Genomic DNA, 14,019 nt, shown 5'->3' on the forward strand with positions numbered 1-14,019 from the left:
TGTCCGCCTGTTCTCCGCTCACCCGCAAGGAGCAGAATATAGAGCAGGGGTGTGAAACTCAAGGCCCGTAAGCCAGATCCAGCCCACAGGGCCACCATAGAAACAGCAAAGAATTGGCCCACAGTGCCTCTGCCAGCGAAAATGAAGTGCGGGAAAGCTGTGCTCAGTCCTCCCACCTCCATTTTTGGCTGTGACAGCCAGAGGTGGGTTTCAACAGGTTCTGACCAGTTCTGGAGAACCGGTAGTAAAAATTCTGACTGACCCCGCCCCCACCTATTCTCTGCCTCCCGAGTCCCAGCTGATCGGGAGGAAATGGGGATTTTGCAGTAACTTTCCCCTGGATTGGGGAGGGAATGGAGATTTTACAGTATCTTTCCCCTGCCACGCCCACCAAACCATGCCACGCCCACCAAGCCACGCCCACAGAACCGGTAGTAAAAGATTTTGAAACCCACCACTCGTGACGGCCTCCTGCAGCGCTCTGCCAGCCAAAACGGAGCTTGGGAGGGCCGCGCTACATTTTGGCTGACAGAGCGCCGCAGGAGGCCGTCGCAGCCGAAAATGGAGGCAGGGAGGGGTGCCCCCAACACGAGTGATGTCGAGCTGACCACGCCTACCCCGGCCACACCCACCCAGGCCCTGAGGTCAAACACGATCCTGATGCGGCCATCAACGAAATCAAGTTTGAGACCCCTGGAATAGAGAGTCCAAATTGGCGATGCGCTTGACGCTTCCTGGGGCTCCACCTGGTCACCTCCTACATAAACACAAGCAAGAGATCCCAAGGCTTACCTGTTAAATAGAGGGTGAAGGAAATGAAGCGGTGATATTTGCTAAGGATGCGTAAGGGCTCCTCCCTCTGGACCAGAGTGAAAAAATAATCTGTCACCGTCTCGCCGTAGAAGAAATAGTTCACACAGAGCAGGAAGTACCTGAAAAAGACATACACAGGCTTTTTTTATTGAGCCTTACGAGGGTTTTTCCCCAAGGGACGGTTGGAATTCCTCAGTCGGAGGGGCTGAACTAAAACTTATGGTAGATTTGGAGGTGTTGAAGGCATGAGTCACAGTGGCGCAGTGGTTAGAGTGCAGTACTGCAGGCTATTTCTGCCGACTGCCTGCAATTTGGCAGTTCAAATCTCACTGGCTCAAAGTTGACTCAGCCTTCCATCCTTCCGAGGTCGGTAAAATGAGGACCCGGTAAAATGGGGGTAAGAGGCTGACTCTGTAAAACAACTTAGAGAGGGCTGCAAAGAACTGTGAAGCAGTATATAAGTCTAAGTGCTATTGCTATTCCCACGTAGCTTTCTTTTAGAGGCACTTTCTTTTTCTTTTTTAAACGTTTTTTAAATTAGTTTATAATATAACACACAAAGGAAATACAAATGTAAATAAGTTAGGGAAGGGAGAAGGGAAAAGTGCGGGAAAGCAAGGGGGAAAATGAGGGGGGGAAAAGGCATTGACTTTTTTTTTTAAATTTGATTTATATGCCGCCCTTCTCCGGAGACTCAGGGCGGCTTACAATGCGTTAAGCAATAGCCTTCATCCTTTTGTATATTTATACAAAGTCAGCTTATTGCCCCCACAAACTGGGTCCTCAATTTACCTACCTTAGAAAGGATGGAAGGCTGAGTCAACCTTGAGCCTGGCGAGATTCGAACCTGCAGTAATTGCAGGCAGCTGGTCTTAATAACAGGGTGCTTTAGACCACTGTACTACCAAGGCTCTATACTTCTGTCTTCTGAGTCCCTTTGGTGCAGTAGAATAAGGTGATATCAAACCTCACCTTTTTACTTTTACATAATACTATAAACTAGCCATTTCTATAACAACGAATTTATTTAATCGGTAAAACGCAAAATCAAAATTTCTTTTTTTCCCCCCACTTCAAAGACAAAGTCCAGAAGTGGTTTCCAATTAGAAATAAAAGCGTTTGCATTTTTTTTTCTTTGATCAAAACAGTCAATTTAGCCATCTCTGCTAACTCCATCAGTTTTTGCAGCCATTCACCCATTGTGGGGATCGAGGTGACCTTCCATTTCTGTGCAAGGTCTTGCTGCCATCAACGTATATAACAACAAAGTTCCGAATTTTTTTCCCCAAGTCTTTTTCCATGAAACCTGAAAAAAAAAATCTCTGATTTTCTTGCTATATTCACTTTAAGAATTTTCTGTATGAAGAGGCACTTTCTAAATAGGTGGTCATCCCAAAAGAACTTTCACCAAGGATGACAACCTTAAATACATTCAGATTAACAGAGTTGGAAGGGACCTTGTAGGTCATCTAGTCCACCCCCGCCGAAGCAGGAGAACCTACACCAGTTCTTGGGTCATCCTTGGTGGGAGTTTCTCCACACTGTACAGGCAAACAAACAAATAAACAACTCCGCTCCCACTTACCAACTCAGTGTCCTGAACCAGGGCAGCTCATAGGAATGGTAGACGTTGTAACCAATAGTGATGATCTCGTGGAAACATTTGATCTGGACACACATGACCTGCAAGACATTTTATACGGTCGATTTTCGTGGCAATAATTATTTCTTCAGATAGGTGAGTGGGGGACCTTTTAGCCCCAAATCTTTTAGCCTGGTGATAGTATAATCATAACAGAGATGTAACTCGGATCAGTTTCTCTTACCTACGGTTGCTCTTAACTGGGAATGATGGGAGCTGAAACTCTAACAACTAGTTTGGTCTAGTGGTTAAGGCACCAGATTGACTTTGGGTCAATCACCAGGCGACTGTGAGTTCTAGTCTGGCCTTAGGTATGAAAGCTGGCTGGGTAACTTTGGATCAATCACCAGGTGACTGTGAGTTCTAGTCTGGCATTAGGTATGAAAGCTGGCTGGGTAACTTTGGATCAATCACCAGGCGACTGTGAGTTCTAGTCTGGCCTTAGGTATGGAAGGTTGCTGGGTAACTTTGGATCAATCACCAGGAGACTGAGAGTTCTAGTCTAGCTTTAGGTATGAAAGCTGGCTGGGTAACTTTGGGTCAATCACCAGGCGACTGTGAGTTCTAGTCCCATGTTAGGCATGAAAGCAGGCTGGGTGACTTTGGGCCAATCAGTCTCTCTCAGCCCAACCCGTCTCATAGGGAAAATAGGAGGAAAGTGTAAGGTATGTTCCCCCTTGAATTATTTGTAAAAATAATAAAAGGCAAGATACAAATAAAATAAAAACCCTCCAGATTTTTGGGGAAGAAATGGCGAGTGGAAGAGGACTACGGTGGAATGAAGAGCTGGTGAGGTGGATCAGTTCTTTGCAATGTCTCTCTGGACAATGAGAGGACTTGAGATTGCCCTCAAGTGCTCCAGACCGCTGCTCCTCGTGAAGGGACCACAAGAGAGTGATAGTGCTGGGAGATGAGGAAATTGCCTTCTGGCTCAAGCCGCAGTCAGTACCTTTGAAAGCTGATCTATTTCCTTTTTCTAATTACTTTCAGAAATTGCTTGTTAATTGCTTTTAGAAACCTTTGGATTGGCAAGTTTGAGAGCACTGGGTAAATGTTCTTCTTACAAAAGAGATTTTAAATACAAGCTTAAGAACTTTAAAAATTTGTTTGGAATCAACCGCAAAAGGCTGATTAGAACTTGGATTCTGGACAAGTTAGTTGCAAATGGTTCCTTCCACTTGGCTCTCTCGGACATGGGTGGGTGCAGCCTCTCTTCCCTTCCAATTCCCACCCACCCACCCACCCACCCTATTTGGATTACCTTCCAACCTGAGATCCAAGCCATCCATCCATCCATCCATCCATCCAGAAGATGGAACTTCTCCAAAGCCCTCCCGCTCCCAGAGAGAGAGAGAGAGAAAAGGTTTTGTCCCCAGACGCAACAAGGACTTACGATCATCATCAACACCATGGGTCCCAAGTAGATGATGATGAAGAAGAAGACAATCATGGCCAGCGTCAGGATGCCCCTCACCCACCAGTTCTTCCATCTGCAAGAGAGGATGAGTCAAGCTTGAACTCCGGAGAGCTCTGGTTTCAACAGCACAACAAGACTATAATCTGTCCCCCCTTGTCTGTTTTGGGTCAGGGGTGGGCTCTACTTACCTTTACTACCGGTTTGCAATGGGGCCGTGTGCTTGCTTCACTCGCGTGCACGCTCTTCTGCATGTGCGCAAAAGCATTCTGATGACATTGGGGTCGGTGGGCGGAGCCTCCCGCTGGTTTTACTACCGGTTCTATAGAACCGGTGCGAACCGGGGGGATGGGGGGGGGCAACCCACCACTGCTATGGGTGTATTATTTGGAACCTGACAAACGGTACCTTGAGGACAGGTGAGACAGTGCTCTGTTGAGGACCTCAGGGGTATCGTCAGCCGAAGAAGGCGGGGCGGCCTCCGATTTATTCTCGCTATCCGATGCAGTTTCTCCTCCATCGAGCTTGTTCTCCAGCTCCAACTCCTGCAAGGTAAGACACATGAGGGGTTTCCAGCAACTCAGGATGGGCAGCAGAAGCAATTCGAGGTTGCCTGCCATTCAGGCACTTAAGCCTGCCTCAATCCAACACTGAACGAACAGCTAAGCTGGACCCCACCTTCACCAACAATGTTTCTCAACGTGGCTTGATGAATTATCATAACTGTCAACTCGCAAAGCATCCCTGGCCTGCTCTCGAGTTGCCATAGGTAGGCCAGGGAGGATGGGAAACCGATGAAATGGCACAGCAGCCAAAGACATTCCACGCTTATCTCTCTCAAGACGGTATCCCAGGGTTACCTACAGCAGCCGAAGGGGAGTGACTTCTACAACCCTCGAAATTGCTCCATTGGCGAATGTGATTGATGACACACCCTGGGGGAGGGGGGGAGGGAAACAGGGTCATAATTGGAATGTAAATTAGGTAGGGTCAGAGCTGGCTTCACTTGGGAACGTGCAGACATGAAGCTCCTAATAAATAACTGGATTTCTTTTGAAGCTTGGCTCGAGGCTCATGATTTAATTAGGGCATCCGGAACCCTGACAGTAATAATGACTGAGTCAGTAGACCAGCAATGCTTTCACAGCCTTTGAAAAGTACTCTGTTGAGAATGTCATATGTCATATAATTTCCAAGGCAGCAAAGAAGACAAGGGGAATCAGAATCAGCCAAAATCCGGGGTGGCGCAGTGGTTAGAGTGCAGTACTGCAGCTACTTCAGCTGACTGCTAGTTCAGCAGATCAGCGGATGAAATCTCACCGGCTCAAGGTTGACTCAGCCTTCCATCCTTCCGTGGTGGGTAAAATGAGGACCCAGATTGTTGGGGGGCAAGATGCTATTTAGTATACTGTCTTTGGTGTAAACCGCCGAGAGTCCTCGGAGAGTGGGCGGCATAGAAATATGACTAATAAAATAAAAATAAAATAAAATCAAGCAGATAAACTGAATTAGGGCTTTAGAAGAACGTCTGTTAGCCCACCCAAAAAAACTAGTCATAAGCCCAAAGATTTTGAGGGAGGGTTGTGAGCTGAAAGAAAGCAAATATAGCAACAGCAACAGCCCTTAGACTTATATACCACTTTACGAATTAAAATTTACATTAAAATTTACATTAAATCATCTCTTTTAAATTTAAATTTTAAACATAAATTTTAATCTGTTTAATTATGGGGTATTTTAAAATTCATCCTAAATTATTTAATTTGTTTTAATTTATTTTAGATTTTGTATTTCCTGTGTTTTATCGTCTGGCTGTTCACCGCCCTGAGTCCTTCGGGAGAAGGGCGGTATAGAAATTTAATAAAATAAAATAAATAAATAAATAAAATAAATAAAAAAAGAATGGGAAAGGTTAGACCACTTAAACTTATATACTGCTTTACAGCCCTCTCCAAGCGGTTTACAGAGTCAGCATATTGCCCCCAGCAATCTGGGTCCTCATTTTACTGACCTCGGAAGGATGGAAGGCAGAGTCAACCTTGAGCCTGGTGAGATTCGAACTGCGAAACTGCAGGCAGCCGGCAGGCAGCAGAAGGAGCCTGCAATACTGCACTCTAACCACTGGGCCACCACAGCTCTTGGTATATAACTTTGAGCAGGAGAATTGGAAAAGGGTTTGCAGGTGGGAGTGGGGGGAATGGAATTTAAAAGGTGTTTTTGGCATAGCTGACTGTACTGCCAAGTGTTTGAAGTAACCATTACCAAGTGTTTGAATAACTAACTTATCAACTGTGGCAAGAAATGTCTTAAAATCGGGCAAAAGTCACTTCTGCCCACAACAGGGTAAGGAAATTAGGATGACACTAAAAATTGTAAGTAAAAGTCTATTTGTTCCTAGACTCATTAGCTTGCTGGAAATTTTACTAAAGATAAATAGAAAGAAAATAGGAACAAAAAATGGGTCAGGAACAAATTGTTCAAAGGCCAAACAGAACATTTTCATCCCTGAGAGTTGGGCTGGGTGCAAAGCATAAGAGCCATTTTTTAAAAACCATGATTGCAAATCCATCCCAGTCTATACTGTTTGGATTGCTTTTGCGTCCTCTTAACTGTAGTTTCATTTTTATTTTTTCAATTCTCATTGCACCTGGCCCTGGTAAGGTCACATTATAAATATTTCTTTTGTTTTGTTTCTTGTTTACCATACAAACACACAATCTGAAACGTAATTTATTCGCACCTTTCGTTCATTTGCCATCAGGGCTCAACCGTAAATATTTCTTAAAACATAGATGCAGAGGAAGAAAAGAAAAATAATTAAGTAGATAGATAGCAGGAGTAGTTTGGGCAGGAACTTTTTCTGCAGGCAGAAACACCAAGCACAGTTTTGTCTGTGTAGCTTAATTATTTTGCTGGGGCTGATGAAGTCTGAAGAAGGCTGGACGGGGAATGAAGAGGATGCAAGATCCGAGCATCTCCTAGCCGGATGTATCCTTGCAGCACTGAAAATTGTACAGGAATGTGCTTCGTGTGGACAGGGGAGAAGGAAATGCATAATATAAGCAATCCAGAAATCAAAATGCCAGCTAACCGGCCCTCCTTCCATCTCCTCCCCCGCCAATCCCTGGTTTGTGCAGCTGACTGGAAAGGCCAGTGAGATGCTCCATAATGGTCCAACCCAGATGGTTTCCATAGCAACTGCCTCCTGCTTTCTCATGTACAATGAGATGCCAGGTTTCTTGCGCTCGTTACAGGCAAACACGAAGCAGGGTAACTTCCTACACAGGCGGCCCTCCACTTACAACCACAATTGAGGACCAAAATTGATGCTGCTAAGGGAGACGTTGGTTAAGTGAGGTTTCGCCCCGTTTTTTACGACTTTTTCTCGCCACCTTTGTTAAGCGAATCGACGCCGTTGTTAAATTAACTTCGTTCAGTCATTTCCCCCATTGACGTCGCTGATCAGGTCGCGAAAGGGGAAATCACGTGATCCCGGGATACTGCAACGGTCATAAATGTGAGTCAGTTGTCAGGCACTTGAATCTTGGATGAGGTGAACATGGGGATATTACAACCGTCGTTAAGTGTGAAAAACAGTCAGAAGTGACTTCTTTCAATTGTAACTTTGTAATTGTAACACACACACAAAATACACTATCCCCAAACCCTAGTAGGCCAAATCAGGCTTACCCGTATTAGCCGTCATGGCAATCATCCAAGGTAGGATTTTAAAAAATGGATTAAACTTGCATTAACCACCGTGCTTTGATCAGCAATTTGCTGGATGTGAAAGTGATCCAGATGAGCAATTGGCTTCGAACATAAACCTATTTATTTACAGATTTACAGAGTTGGGAGGGATCTTGTAGGTCATCCAGTCCAGCCCTCTGCCCAAGGAGACCCTACACCACTTCTGACAGATGGCAGTCCAGTCTCTTCTTGAAAGCCTCCAGTGATGAAGCTCCCACAACTTCTGAAGGCAACTTCTCTTCCATGGGTTGATTGTTCTCACTGTCAGAAAATTCCTCCTCATTTCCAGGTTAAATCTCTCCTTGTTCAGTTTCCATCCATTATTCCTTGTCTGGCCTTCGGGTGCTTTGGAAAATAGCTTGACCCCCTTCCTCCTCTCTGTGGCAGCCCCTCAAATATTGGAAGATGCTCTCATGTCTCCCCTGGTCCTTCTCTTCACTAGACTAGCCATGCCCGGTTCCTGCAACCGTTCATCGTATGTTTTAGCCTCCAGTCCCCTGACAAATAGGTCCAACATTTGACGCCATTGATACAGATGTGATATAGATATGTCTGTAAGTATATGTTTATGGGTGAAGGCATCTGAGAATGCCATGGACAGCCAAGACTCCGAGACCAGGGGTGAAATCCAGAGGTTCTGACAGGTTCTGGAGAACTGGTAGCGGAAATTTTGAGTAGTTTGGAGAACCAGCAAATACCACCTCTGGCTGGCCCCACAGTGGGGTGGGAATGGAGATTTTGCAATAGCCTTCTCCTGCAACGCCCACCAAGCCACGCCCACAGAACCAGTAGTAAAAAAATTTGAATTCCACCACTGCTCCAGACACTGCAACTGTCATAAACATGAATCAGTTGCCCAATATCCGAATTTCGATCACGTGAACCTGAGAATCAGTGGTGGGTTGCTACTGATTCGCCCCGGTTCGGGCAAACCGGTAGCAGTGGTGGCGGGAGGCTCCGCCCACTGCACCTGGATGTCATGAAATACATTCTGTGCGTGCACAGAAGTGGCAGCACATGAGTGAAGCGTGCGCATGCGATCGGACCGGTAGCAAAGGTAAGTGATGGGGATGCTGCAATTGTCGGGCCTGGTGGCTCAGCAGACTAAAAGCACTGTGATTAACACCAGCTGTCTGCAATTACTGTAAGTTCGAATCTCACCAGGCTCAAGGTTGACTCAGCCTTCCATCCTTTCTAAGGTAGGTAAATTGAGGACCCAGTTTGTGGGGGCAATAAGCTGACTTTGTATAAAATATACAAAAGTATGAAGGCTATTGCTTAGCGCATTGTAAGCCGCCCTGAGTCTCCGGAGAAGGGCGGCATATAAATCATTTTTTTTAAAAAAAAATAGTCGTAAAAACCGGTCAAAAGTCACTTTTTTTCAGTGCCTTCAGTTGTAACTTTGAACGGTGACTAAACAAACTCTTGTAAATTGTGGACTAGCTGTATTCGTCTCTAGAAAAAGGCTAAAAATAGACCGAGACGGAAAATGGGCTGTTCTCGGGCAAACGGGGAGAACCCGAGAGAATGGAATGTCTTTATCTTATCAGAGAGAAGTTTGCATTAACCCAAGAGAAGCCAAGTTGATGGAGACCTTTGACAAGAGTTACCTAAATATGGACACGCTGGAATTTTCATGCTGGAAAGGGACACAAAACGCAGCCGCATCACAAGTGTCACCTTGCTCTAAACCTGCAATCGTATGGTGTTACCAAATATTTATCGATGGCCTTGCTCCAAGGATGGTCCCCTTCCCTTCCCTCCCATTTATTTCGGGCTCAAAATACTGGAGCAACCTCCCTTCGATCGCCGTTCCTGGACTGTTAGTCATCAATCACGCAACGGCAGAAAACCCAGACAAAAGGCAGCAACAATTGAGCCAAGATTTGAAATCCAGGATTCCCCCCACCTGGTGCTCTACTTGGCATAGCTCACCCTTTTTTTTTTTTCCAGTATTCAGGCTGCTTCTTCTAGCTGGGAAATCCTTGTGAAGTCCAGCAGCCGGAATGCGTAGATTATTTAGCCGCGACAAAGGCATGCTTGCCCGGGATGCACCGCGAGGAGGTTAAGTCTACATTGCATCCCGTTTAACTCTATTCGTAATTATATTTATCACTCGTCCTGTGTTAGTTAGTTAACTTTTTTTTTAAAAAAAAATGATTTATATGCCGCCCTTCTCCGGAGACTCAGGGAGGCTTACAATGCGTTAAGCGATAGCCTTCACACTTTTGTATATTTATACAAAGTCAGCTTATTGCCCCCACAAACCGGGTCCTCAATTTACCTACCTTAGAAAGGATGGAAGGCTGAGTCAACCTTGAGCCTGGGGAGAATTGAACTCGCAGTAATTGCAGGCAGCTGGATGTTAAATGCTGCCTTAGTAGGAGGCATTAGCCTCCTACGCCACTCAGGCTCCTGAGAAACCTCCAAGTGAATCCCCTCAAAGGATGCAAGTTTATTTATTATTTATTTATTTATTGGATTTATAGGCCGCCCTTCTCCCAAAGGACTCAGGGCGGCTCACAACAATAAGAAACGGAAAATACAAAAGTTTGGGGTGCTTTGGAAAATAATTTGACCCTGCTCTTCTTTGTGGTAGCCCCTCAAATACTGGAATACTGCTATCATTGTCACCCCTAGTCCTCCTTTTCTCTAGACCGGCCAAATCAAATTTCTGCAACTGTTCTTCATATGTTTTAGCCTCCAGACCCTTCATTGCTCCAGATAAACATCTGCTAAAGTATCAAGGTGCTGGGTTGCTAAATAGAAAGACCAGCAGGCAGTGTAAATAACAAGCCCTCAAACCTCACAAGATCACAAGGAAGTATTGCTTAACAAGTGGTATCAGGTTGAGACACCTCCTTCTCACCATCACTCAGCTTCCTCCTATGAATCTGTATAAACAGAGGCTTAGATTCAGAAGCATGTGAAGGATCAGTACCGCTTTGTAAAGCTTTGGTAAGGCCACACCTGGAATAGGGCATCCAGTTTTAGTCCCCACATTACAAAAAAGATGTTGAGACTTTGGAAAAAGTGCAAAGAAGAGCAACTGAGATGATTAAAGGCCTGGAGACTAAAACATGTAAACGACGGTTGCAGAAATTTGATTTGGCCGGTCTAGAGAAAAGGAGGACTAGGGGTGACATGATAGCAGTATTCCAGTATTTGAGGGGCTACCACAAAGAAGAGCAGGGTCAAATTATTTTCCAAAGCACCCGAGGGCAGGACAAGGAACACTGGTTGGAAACTAATCGAGGAGAGAAGAAACTTGGAATTAAGGAGAAACTTCCTCACAGTGAGGACAATTAACCAGTGGAATAGCTTTCTGTCAGAAGTTGTGGCTGCTTCATCACTGGAGGTTTTTAAGAAGAGACTGGACAGTCACTTGTCTGAAATGGCATAGGATCTCCTGATTGGGGGTTTGGACTAGAAGACTTCGAAGGTCCCTTCCACCTCGAATAGAATAGAACAGAACAGAACAGAATAGAATAAGGGATAGAGTAGAGTAGAGTAGAGTAGAGTGGAGTGGAGTGGAGTGGAGTGGAGTGGAGTGGAGTGGAATGGAAAGGAAAGTAGAGAGTAGAGTAGAGTAGACAGAATAGAATAGAATAGAATAGAATAGAATAGAATAGAATAGAATAGAATAGAATGGAATGGAATGGAATGGAATGGAATGGAATGGAATGGAAAGGAAAGGAAAGGAAAGTAGAGAGTAGAGTAGAGTAGAGTAGAGTAGAATAGAATGGAAAGGAAAGTAGAGAGTAGAGTAGAGTAGAGTAGAGTAGAGTAGAGTAGAGTAGAGTAGAGTAGAATAGAATAGAATAGAATAGAATAGAATAGAATTTTTTATTGGCCAAGTGTGATTGGACACACAAGGAATTTGTCTTGGTGCATACGCTCTCGGAGTACATATTCTGATTAATTAATTGAATCCTTCTGCAATCCTAGCAGCTACTCATACTCTGGAGGGAAACTTGCAACGGAGGCTATGATTGTTTCTGGAACGCCAGCATCGAACAGCTCATTAGGGGAACGCCACTAAAAGGAAGCCATTAGCCTGATTGCTCAGGAATGAGATATCTTTGGTTTCCAAACATCCTCCCTCTTGCTAATGGTTTCCTATGCAAAGGAAGGAAGGAAAAAGGTGTTTCAGGACAGCTTCCATTTTTTTGCTGCATCCTGTCTGACTAGCAGGAGCGTAAAAACACAACTCAAGTGTGCACGGCTCATGGAAAGGAAAAGGCTTCAGTTCCTGTGAGTTTATTTTAACAACACATACGGAAATGTATGGGCATGTGTGTGAAAAGCTAGTCCACACACACACACAGAGGTTAAGTAGTAGAAGCAGAATTCCATAAAAGGAAAAGCATTCCCTAGAATGCACTCAGTACACAAGATCCTAGTTGCAGAAGCCAACAGCAAAAACCTAAAATGGGATCCTACTTTGCATTGCAAAATGAGGAAAAATCAAAGGGGAAAAAACAACGATCTCTTATTTTGAATGAGTGGGGAAAAAAACCCCAACATTTTTCTAATAGTCCTGCGATTAAAATACAGGCCCCAAATCTCCTCCTGTTATACAATCGCGCCGGAAATAAAGCCTCAGGGTGTCGCTCGTGTTTTACTCCTTGCTAAAGGTGACTTTCTCGCTTCTTGGTCTATTTCAGGATTGCAAACCTCTTGAGGCCGGGATTTCTCTCTCAGGCTCCGCTGAACAGGAAGGCATCGTGGCTGACGGTAATGTACAGCAACAGGGTCCTGAGATTAGTAAGATGCTCCTTCTTGCAGAACTCCAAAAAAATAGAAATACTGGAATAAAGCAGGGGTCTCCAACCTTGGCAACTTTAAGCCTGGCGGACTTCAACTCCCAGAATTCCCCAGCCAGCTTTGCTGCAGGACTTCAACTCCCAGAATTCCCCAGTCAGCTTTGCTGCCGGACTTCAACTCCCAGAATTCCCCAGCCAGCTTTGTTGCCGGACTTCAACTCCCAGAATTCCCCAGCCAGCTTTGCTGCCGGACTTCAACTGCAAGAATTCTGGGAGTTGAAGTCCGCCAGGCTTAAAGTTGCCAAGGTTGGAGACCCCTGGAATAAAGCATTTCCTACCCCTTTTTCTTTTAGCATCAAATTTGGGAAGTTGTTTCGGGGGGAGCGGGAGATTTTGCTCCATGCCAGAACTTAATTCTGGCCCATTTCCAAATGTCAGAACTTGATTGATTTTAATTGAAATGTTTACACTATCAGTTCCAAGATATACAGGTCTTACAGTCATAGCACTTCCCGGAGAGGAATATCGGCAAAGGATATCTCGGTTCCAGGACTCTATAAGAGTTTTAGAGGACCTCTAAGTCTCCGGAGAAGGGCGGCATATAAATCGAACCAATAAATAAATAAGAGACGCAATCCGTCATGTATATGGACAATGTTATCTGCAAGGAAAAAAGTCCAAAGAAATTTGGGGTGGGGAAATGATATCTTTTGGGGCACCCACCTGAGCTCTCTCCTGCCCTGAAATCCGATTCTTCCTTTTCAACTATTCCATCCTAGTACTTAGCTGCCAATCTGTCGCTACTCAGCTTTATCCCATCCTCAGCCTTCTTTCTGAATTGCACGCATTTCCTTTTCTTGGCTTCCTTGTTTCTAAGACAAGCATTTTCCATCTTGAATTTAAAAAACAAAAAAACTAATAATAAGCTGCCCTTTCTGGCACTTACGGGAAGCAGAATCCAAAGAAACAGATTCCTTCTGGGATACTGCAGACCCCAGACCCCAGGGGGAATGGAGGCTCCCCCCAGGAGTAAAGCACAGAAACCAAGAATGTGGACACTAGATAGATAGATAGATAGATAGATAGATAGATAGATAGATAGATAGATAGAAAGAAAGAGAGAGAGAGAGAAAGAGAGAGAGAGAGAGAGAGAGAGAGAGACAGGTTCGCAGGGGTTCATAAGAACCTCTAGCTAAGATTCTGTGCAGTTCGGAGAACCCCCAAATCCCACTCCTGGCTGATCTGGCCCACCCTGCCCCTCCCTTCCCAGGAGTCCACACATGGCCAATTTTGGATGCGATGTAAGTGCAGGGCGTGCACGGAGGCTCGGGGAGAGCAAAAAACAGGCCTATCGGAAGTTTGGAAAGGCCTACAGAGGGCCTCCGGAGCCTGGGGAGGCCGTTTTTACCCTCCCGGAGGCTCAAAAAAAAGCCTCCGGAGCCTGGGGAGGGCATAAACGCCGCCCCCCCCCACAGTGGTGCAGGAAGCCAACCAGGCCACACCCACCATGGCCACGCCCATCCAGCAACTGGGCAGAGAATCCCTTGCTAAAATTTTTGAAGCCCACCCCTGGAGATAGGAGATAGATAAAGACAGTCTCTCTATATAGAGAGAGGGGGGGGGAGAGATGATAC

General features: G+C 45.2%; 1 protein-coding gene across 1 annotated transcript in view; it reads right to left on the reverse strand.

Moving 5' to 3' along the window:
• Positions 1-14,019, reverse strand: part of CDS2 (CDP-diacylglycerol synthase 2) — a 28,593-nt gene that overhangs the window by 10,871 nt on the left and 3,703 nt on the right. The window contains exons 2-5 of the mRNA XM_034430755.3: positions 4,278-4,414; positions 3,849-3,945; positions 2,399-2,496; positions 793-932 (exon numbers count right to left, since the gene is read on the reverse strand). Of these exons, the coding sequence (XP_034286646.1) occupies positions 793-932; positions 2,399-2,496; positions 3,849-3,945; positions 4,278-4,414 (472 nt within the window). The remainder of the gene's footprint in view (positions 1-792; positions 933-2,398; positions 2,497-3,848; positions 3,946-4,277; positions 4,415-14,019) is intronic.

This window comes from Pantherophis guttatus, chromosome 9 (assembly GCF_059756535.1).
Source record: "Pantherophis guttatus breed Tessera chromosome 9, ASM5975653v1, whole genome shotgun sequence".
NCBI classification, from domain to species: Eukaryota; Metazoa; Chordata; class Lepidosauria; order Squamata; family Colubridae; genus Pantherophis; species Pantherophis guttatus.